The 9,020-nt window shown below is 40.0% G+C and overlaps 1 protein-coding gene across 3 annotated transcripts; it reads left to right on the forward strand.

The window, feature by feature from the left end:
• The first annotated feature begins 1,347 nt into the window (after window positions 1–1,347).
• Window positions 1,348–6,793, forward strand: LOC125751907 (ras-related and estrogen-regulated growth inhibitor-like protein). Of its 3 annotated transcripts, XM_049031327.1 has the most exons (6): window positions 1,348–1,378; window positions 2,162–2,331; window positions 3,316–3,372; window positions 3,973–4,046; window positions 4,909–5,060; window positions 6,326–6,793. In XM_049031327.1, the coding sequence occupies exons 2-6, from the start codon at window positions 2,280–2,282 to the stop codon at window positions 6,603–6,605; spliced, it is 615 nt and encodes a 204-aa protein (XP_048887284.1). In that variant the 5' UTR covers window positions 1,348–1,378; window positions 2,162–2,279; the 3' UTR covers window positions 6,606–6,793. The 3 variants fall into 3 exon arrangements, with proteins under 3 accessions (XP_048887284.1, XP_048887282.1, XP_048887283.1); XM_049031325.1 differs by lacking the exon at window positions 1,348–1,378 and having other exon boundaries at window positions 2,140–2,331; XM_049031326.1 differs by lacking the exon at window positions 1,348–1,378 and having other exon boundaries at window positions 2,140–2,331; window positions 4,912–5,060.
• Window positions 6,794–9,020: the final 2,227 nt, after the last annotated feature.

A 9,020-nucleotide genomic window follows, 5' to 3' on the forward strand; every position in this document is an offset into this window, starting at 1 on the left:
CATATCTTTAGAAGAAGATAATCCTAACAGATGGTGTTGTTTGACATAATAAATCATCATTGATTTTATACAGCATCTGTCTATGGGCATTGTGTTGAGCAAGCATTCGTTCTATCTATACGGTAAGTAATTTTAGTGATGTTGATATCGAAGTGTAAAGATTACAGTGGGACAATTCCAGTTTATCTATTAATGGATACAACATAGTCTATAGCATAGTTATAATTCAAATAAATTAGGTATTTTACATTCATTAGAAAGCACGGTCTTGAAGGTGCAAGTCAATCTGGAGGCTCATTCTCTTCAATTCAAAGCAAGGGATCATTACATAGCCGTGTTCATAGCTTACCCGAGGCCTCTGTCCCTGGTATAAGAGAATTAATATGAACATCTTTCTGGTACATCCCATCTCTTTCACTTGACGAAGTCTGATAAAACGGTTATAGGAGAGGATTGTTGAGAATATCATTTTCCATCAGGCCTTGTAACTATGACAAATCTGGGAGATTTTAAATGAGAGATTATAATCGAATCGGGACAATATAATCGAAAAAACAAACATGAATTGATTTAACGAGTAAAGACGCTTTACAGCAATGCCTTTTTTCTCTACAGTTGATCTGAGTAATGTGATGTCGATTCTACCCCTAGTCTGTTTTCGGTCTTGGTCTCGACCAGCCTTGGTCTTGGTCTCACTTTAGTGTGTCTTGGTCTTGGTCTTGGTACCCTCAAGTCTCGGCAATGTCTTGGTCTCGGTTTAGGCGGTCTTGACTACAACACTACTTGGTACTCATATCATTTCCAAAAGGATTCCATATTCTCCCTTTGGACTTCATCTATGATCGGGGTTCTGTGCCACTGCTCTACAAAAACTTCTTAAAATACTCATGTTTTTTTTATTATCGAGTGAGCATGTAATACCACAAAAACAATAAAGGATATAGTTTCTTAGCAGACTGTACTACACAGAGTAATTTACACAACTTTCAGTTCACAATTTAAGAACAGGGGGTATTTTTTGAGAAATAGGACTGCTAATATTCTTTTGAAAGTTGACCAAACACTTTTTGGTTATAGGTTCACACCTGTGAAAATGAATGCTACCTCACCTTATTGTCCCTGAAAGAGTGACTTTATTGTAAGCAATCAGATGCCATTTCCGCCCTGGTACAGCTGCAAGGTCTGATGATACCACAAAATGATCTCTAGGGGGTTTGTGAATTTCCCTTTTCTCAAATACAGAATCACACATGCACATCCTGCTCATGATCTTCCTGTGTGTTTGGTTTACCAAGCACAGTTTATATATTTAACTTTGTTTAATCAAAACTCTGGAAGGAAGTATGGGGTGTCAGAAAGCTTACGAGGTCTTTGAAGAGTGAGTTGTTTCAAGTTACATGTTAGTAAATAATAAAAACTAAACTAGAACCAGTACAGTATTAAAAATTAGCAATTAAGTAAAATTCATTTGAGGATTTGATGATTGAATAAATTTAGTATAAAAAGTAAAAGTGTGAAAACTGATTGTTCTTTTAGTCTTTCAGTCTCCATCTTGCTTTGTAAGGTAGTTGTATTTCTGTCCTTCACACAATGCATCTGGGGTGGGATACAGTCATTAACTTATTTTTATGTCTGTGATGTGCAGATTGCTGAGATATGACTGTGACTGTAGAAGATTAATAGCCATAACACAATGAGGTCACCTAGGAAGTATGAGAATAACTCTGTTTGCAATTAAGAGTAAACATATGAAATGCACACACACATATGTATATAACGTATATACTATCATACAGTAGTCTCTTAAACTTATTCTATAACACAGCTTTGCACTGTGATAAAAAGGATTTCCTTTGTTTTACATTGAGCCAGAAAAGTCATGAGAATGTCACTGTGATGAGATAAACACATGAAGCACAGCAAAATGTGACTTTAAATAGTGCACAAACCCTTATGCTCGATGTTGTGCTCTTTTAAGTCCAACTTTTTATCTAAGAAATTAAACTTACAGAAGATTTAAAGAAAAGTCAGTAAACTGTGGAACACTGAAATAACTTTTGCGGAGGAAACCTCAGCTTTAAGTATTACGACTTGGAATGTCTCTCAGGTGGGAGGGGAGTAGTGTATGTGTGTGAGTGTGCATTTGTATGTTTTCTGGAAGCTCTCTGGTAGCAGAGCGACTCCTACAAGCAGCACGGTCCCTGGTGCTTACCAGGTGGAGTCTAGACAGCGGCGTGCACAAGCCTGGGGGGCTGGGGGGCTCTGGCAGAGGCACAGTCATGAATGGCATTAAGCTGGCCCTGCTGGGCAGCAAGGGAGCGGGCAAGTCCGGTAAGTGGCCGGTACCTCTCTGCTATGAGTGTGTGTATCTACACAACATCTCGACAACCAGACTGAAAATACACAGAGGGCACTGAATGAAAATGTACAAAAAGTAACTTAAAACTACAAAATTCTTCTGAAATGGTGCAGTACGAAATTATGTGTGCACTGTGAGGAAAAAGAGTACTAGTTTGTACCTTTGCTTGTCACTCGGACTGTATCCTCAAGGGTCTGCCAGTTGTACCCTTAGCTGTTGGTAATTGTACCTTTTAAGATACAGAAATTGACTATCAGGAACATTTTTGTACCATTGTGGGAACGTTGATGTTGTTTGTACATTTCTGTACCTTAGATCACACTAAAAGGTACATTTACCTACAGCTAAGGGTACAATTGGAAGACCCTCGATGATATAGCCCCAGTGACAAGCAAAGGTACAAATTGGTACTCTTTTTTTCTGACAGCGTGGCAAATACAGGCCAAATATGGGGCAGTTAAAATAAATCTACTTGGTATAATAAATGCCCTCATTTTACAAAATATTTTATTTTCCACTAAATTCTTTTCTCTACAGTGGTGGGGAACAAGACTGGTGCGGGCTCCTGGAGTGAGCTCGGTGCCGTTAAATATCAGGAATTAATTACCTGAGGTCCTTAAGGAGAGCAAATTAGGAAATGGGTGACAGGAGCAGCAGTGCCTGAGGCTAAATGCAGATGGGATGCTAGCAGGAGTAAATAAAACCGCAGAATCACTCTCTGCGCTCAAGAGTACATGAGTATTTAGCAAAAATGCCCTTGCGGCGCATTTATACGTTGGGGGGGGGGGATTCTGTTTCCTAGATACAAACTAAATTTAGCCCAATCCACACAAACTTTCTAGTTTCACTCTCGCCTGTGCGACTTTAGTAATACTCAGTGGTCGTGCCGACCCCCAGAAGATTAAGCCCGGAAGGGTGTGTGGCCTGGTGCTGAACATGTTGTTTGCCTTCCCCAGCTCTCTTGGTGAGGTTCCTCACAAAACGCTTCATCGGAGAGTATGCCTCCAGCAGCAGTGAGTGCTCACCTTGTCGTGCCGCTCCTCCACGTGGCTTCAAAGTGTCTGAACATCGTGGGCATTGGACTGTGCTCCCTGCGGTTATGATTTAAGTCCATCATATACTGTAAATGAGACCACCTCTAAAAGAAGCACAGAGACACAGGCACTCCAGAACAGTCCACTGTAGAGGTCATGTGACGCAAGCCCAACATGCCTCTTGCAACAAGAAAGAAATTTCCACTGCAACGGCCTGATACTGTAATTGCTCAGTTAAATTACGGCCATGTTACCCTTTCGCCATTTTTATGTGCTTCCACGGGGTATATGATTTCAAACCCCTTTCATGAAGGCTGTTTTCATTAAATGAACTATTTTGCTGGCCAGCAGCACAAGCCAGATGCTGCTGCTCTGTACTGAAGCCTTATGCGCGTCACACTCTATTACCCATTTTATGCAACGGCACTCAACTGGTGTTTATTTAGAACTTATTCATACTTAGACAAGAAATCACATAACCTGCCTATGTTCTTTGTATTAAAATGTCTATGGCCAACTTGCAATAACCACATAGAGTTGATTCTTTTGTATTAAAAAGTTTCTTTTTCTGCTTTACAGATTTCTTATACCATAAAAGGTTCTCAGTAGATGGCAGGCAATTAAACCTGGAAGTCTTTGATCCATGTTCTCAGGTATATACTTATGTCATCATACACTCCTCCGGTGGCGTGTAATGCTGAACCATACTGGGTTTTAAATTGGCTTCCATTATTGCGGTCCAGCCTGCTTTGCTGCAAACTACAAAAGAAATTCCACTCTTTCACACGAATGCATGTTTGTGCTCCATTTAGATTCAGTATAGCACATTTTTGTTGTTGTATTTTGTTTTTAACTTTCTGAAGTAATGCCCTGCAGCTGTACATATCAGCTACATCTGGGACATGTGAGGCGATTTTATACAATGGTTTTCCCTTTATTATGAAGTTCGGAGGCTGCAGTACAAGACCATACACTAACCTCAGCTGTTATAATTATGAAGTTACAAGGGGGGGGGGAATGGCAGCGTTAAACTGACAATTGCACTCCCAGACACATGACTGGCAAAGCCGAACATGGGGTGATGCATATAGTGCTTCTGAAGGTCAGCTGGTAATTAGGAGCGAATGAAGGGTTGAAGAATGTGCTATGTGCCCTACTACAGATAGACAGATCGATAGATAGACAGGCATACTCAGTTGATCCCAAGGGGGAATCTGCCTGCATACTGAGTGCACAGATAACAAATAGAGCAAAACCACAAGTATGAGACGATGTGTACAGCACAGATAAGGTTGTGCAAAAATAGGTAGGGCCCTGTATGAATGTAATGAAGCGGGGTGAACTTGGATGTATGTAGTCTTACGTGGTTATGCAATAAACCGTTGCCTGTTTTCTGTGTCATCCTGGAAGGTGTCACAGCTGGGATGGGAGTTGGGAGGATGCAGTGTAGTACGTGATGGCTTTACCATGTTAAGCTGCATAAGAACTGTACCCCCACCCCACCCTAAACCCTAGCAGAGCGTGGGCAGCAGGTGCTTTTTGGAGGAGCCTCTGGAATGGGCAGACGCTTTCATCGTGGTGTATGACATCATTGACCGCACGTCCTTCCTCGACTCCAAAAGCATCCTGCAGCGGATCAGGGAGGCCCGTGTTGCTGACTGCAAGGGGTGAGTCACGCCGTGACCCAGTGGCACAGGACAGGAACCACGTGATTGGGCTGTGATAGGCTAAGGCTGGACTTAGTGGAGCCAATCATGTGGGACTTCTGACTACACATACCAATCAAGCAGCATAACACAAAATGCTCCATTAGAGTACTAAACATGACTTTATTAGGACAAGGAAAACAGCAGCCATTAAAACATGAGACTTAATGTGATCACAGAGCCAACTGCCTGCTATGGAATATCGCCTTAATAAACATACTTGGTGGGTTTTGAGCCTCTGGGCCTTCTTAAGTTAATTATATCGTTAAAATAATTATTCTGCACAATTGAATTGGCCCCATAACAGCTATTGTCCAATTTTCTCTTGCATATTAATTAAAATTTGATAAAATATTAGCAGGACTTGATTTTTCAAGGACATTTACTACATGAAAGTCATTCGGATGTAATGCAAAGTAGAAGCACAAAGTGATAGAATATAAGCTAATTACAACTCAACTGGAATCACAGCCTGGCCCCACTGCCACTTAGGATCCCTGCAAGATTAAGCGTAAGGAGCTGCATTGTCTGCCATCCTTTGGAAACAACACACCTCTTCACCTGGCTTTTATTTCACTGACTTTTTACTGGCGATGCTGATCAAAGCCAACATCTTGAATGATAATTTGTAATGTTAGGAATTTTAATACTTAAATACTTTTATATGTCAGTTTAACTATTGTTATGAAATAGATTTTTGTTAATCTATTTAGTACCAAAAAGTCTTCACCATTCATCATATTCAGATAACTGCAAGATGACCACCGCTATCTAGAGATGTGTATCTACAAATTTGTGCGTCTTATCTGTAGAATGCATTATAAATAATTTCTGGTCATTCAAAACAAATAACAATAACACAGTAACACTTTCTATGAATTCCATGTCGATAAAAATCTATGAACACATTTATAACATATAATGCATTCATAAAGGATTATAAGCTTTATAAAATTCACTATAGATACCTTCATAATGCAGTACAAAGCATCCTTAATGCTTATACTGATAATTATAATGTATTATGAAGATATTTATCATGCATTATAAATAATAGCTTCAAGTAAAGTGTTTCCCAAATACCTGCATTTTCCTTAGACAGTTAAAACACATTATAGTAATAGAAACATACTGTTTGATGGTGCTGGTTTTGGAGCATGGGGAGCTAAATGGGTGACCTGTGATTGGCCTGGATGCTCATTGGTGTGGACTCTGGCTTGGCTCAGGGAGGTTCCTGTCTGCCTGGTGGCGAACAAGCAGGACCTGTGTCACGCCCGGCAGGTGTGCCAGGAGGAGGGTCGTCTGCTGGCCCTGGAATACAAGTGCCACTTCCGGGAGGTGTCGGCAGCAGAGGACCACCAGGAGATCCTCAGCCTCTTCATTGAGCTCATTCGGCACGCCATGGAGCGTCTGAAGTTCCGGGCCGACCGGCGGCGCTACAGCGGCTCCAAGTCCATGGCCCAGCTCATCAACAACGTCTTTTGCAAAAGACGGAAGTCAGTCTGAGACAGGAGAGTCTTCACGGCCACTGCACTGTTTCTGAAGTCTGCTCTCCAGAGACATCCATATTTTAATGAGAAACATTAGCATTAAAATGCTAATCTGTCGATGGCACACTCCATCATTCTTATATATCTGGCCAGAAAGATAAGACTACAAAGCATAAATATCTCTTATTCAAAGAACCATAATCATTTTTGTATTTCCTGACAGTAATTATTTTAGTTTACTCATATTTTCTTGCTTCTGCACAATGACATTTACAAAATTTTATGCATTTATTATATATAATACATTTTAATTATATTGTCATATTTGTTGTTAGGGTGTTTTGATAACATCCCACTGCTCATGCACCAGTAAAAGCAGTGCGATAGTTTTTTCTTTTTAAACAATAAACATATTCAATTTGTTTTAAAAATGGAACATTTATCCAAATTTATAAAAAGCAAATTAGTTAAGAAATGTACTCTTTTAACCAAAGGAATACATAGCAATAATGTTCTAATAAATGCTACATTGAGATGTTTGAGTAATGTGTGTTTTTCTCATTTTTAGCCTATGTTTGCTTTTATTTTGTTGGACAGAATCATAGCCAGTGGGTGTCACTGTTGTTTCGAAGCTCCAGATTTAGACACTTTAATCTAGCGGTATGATTCTCACTCTGGGTATAAAAGGCACAGGGTTCAAATCCCAGATGAGCCCTCCTGAAAGTAATTATGAGCATTTCCTGATCTTCCATTGGTGTGTGGATTAGAGGTGTGCATCTACAATTGGAAGGTTGCTGATTTGAATCCCATGGCTGGCAGGGTGACAACAAGCGTTACCCTCACTTGTGTTTGTGCGTCTCATAGGACAGTAAGATATGTAAAAATTAAGGAATAAGTTGTTATGAACTCGGCATGGTGCAAGCAGCTCGAAAACAGAGGGGTTTATTAAGAACAAAACTAACCAAAGTCAATGGGAACAAAAACCAACAACAAAGACCATGAGGGGTCAGAAATAAGAGAAAAACACCACAAACTGAAGCATAAATAAACCCATACAGGGAAATGGGTAACACGCAAACCAGAACTAGGGAGACAGGCAGAGTAACACTTGCAGATCAAATCACAATGACTGACTGGGGAAATCGATAAAGGCAGGTAATTAAATACACTGATACTAAGGACTAACAAAGCACAGGTGTGAATAATCAGGAAAGTTCAATCAAACAAGGCTGGGCAACAGGTGGAATGAAGCACTGGACAGGGGAACTTTAACAAACATCAACACTAAACAAGTACAAGCAGAACATCATACAACAGAGCACAAGCACCCTCAACTCAAAACAGAGAAGCAATGACAACTACTAACAAACACTAGGAAAAAAAACAGAAAACAAACAAAACAGGTGAGACTGTCCCAGAACCCACAACTGGAGGGTTATCAATCTTTGAGTCAAATGCTCAACCCATGAAGCTACACAACAGTCAACACTAAAGTTGAAACAGGGAACAGGGAAAAGGCAAAATGGCCAGCAGTGGCTGCTAGCCAAGCAGGGAAAGGTCAGAGGGTGGGGTCAGGCAGGCGCTGACCCTGACATATGTGCTTTTATGTAAGGCAAATAAAGTACATATACTTTTTAATGCAAGCAGTGAATCACATAGCTGTATCTGAATACATTCAGAACACAGACTAGGTCAAGAGGTTCCGTTATGCCTTGGCTAAGCATAAGAATGGCTGATGTGCGACCTAAGTGATTTTGAGTGTGGTGTGATTGTTCGTGTTGGACTTGGTGGTTCGAGAATCTCAGAACCAGTCTCCTTTCTGGGAATTCCACACACTGCAGCATCTAGTGTACAGAGAACGGCATGATAAACTGTCAGGCCGGGCACTTCTGTGTATGAAAACACCTCAGTAATGAGAGAGGTCAGAGGAAAATAGCCAGAATCATTAAAGCTAAATTGAAGGTCACAAGTACAAAAATAACAGCTCAGTACGGCGCAGAAAGGCCTCTCTTAATGGAAAAATAAGATATAATGGGCAGCACAGTGGGTAGGTAGTACAGCTGAATCCTGATGACTTACAGAAACGTTAAATCCGAGCCACATGCTCTCATTTGCTGACTGTTGTTTTTTTTGTTGGTTCATACTAGCATAATGTATATTGAAAGTTATTCTCTCTCACACATTTCTGAAGTACGCGTCATTTACTGTGTTGAAAACTGAAAGTGTCGTAGAAATGTCTGAAAGCATGATCTATGCTGTATTATAACCTTAAAAACCTTAATTTAAAGGTAAATGAATTATATTATATTATATACATATATATATATATATATATATATATATATATATATAAACTAAAAACTTAAATATGGACAACCTGAATACGAGGAACACATATTACACATATTACATAAAGATTGTATTTAAATGA

Source organism: Brienomyrus brachyistius, chromosome 11 (assembly GCF_023856365.1).
Source record: "Brienomyrus brachyistius isolate T26 chromosome 11, BBRACH_0.4, whole genome shotgun sequence".
NCBI classification, from domain to species: Eukaryota; Metazoa; Chordata; class Actinopteri; order Osteoglossiformes; family Mormyridae; genus Brienomyrus; species Brienomyrus brachyistius.

Excerpts from the sequence above, each read along its gene's own strand:
- LOC125751907 (XM_049031325.1), top strand. The coding sequence starts at position 2,148 with ATGTTTTCTGGAAGCTCTCTGGTAGCAGAGCGACTCCTACAAGCAGCA. Across the intron at positions 2,332-3,315 it reads CAAGGGAGCGGGCAAGTCCG|CTCTCTTGGTGAGGTTCCTC; the intron begins GTAAGTGGCCGG and ends TGCCTTCCCCAG. Across the intron at positions 5,061-6,325 it reads CGTGTTGCTGACTGCAAGGG|GGAGGTTCCTGTCTGCCTGG; the intron begins GTGAGTCACGCC and ends GGCTTGGCTCAG.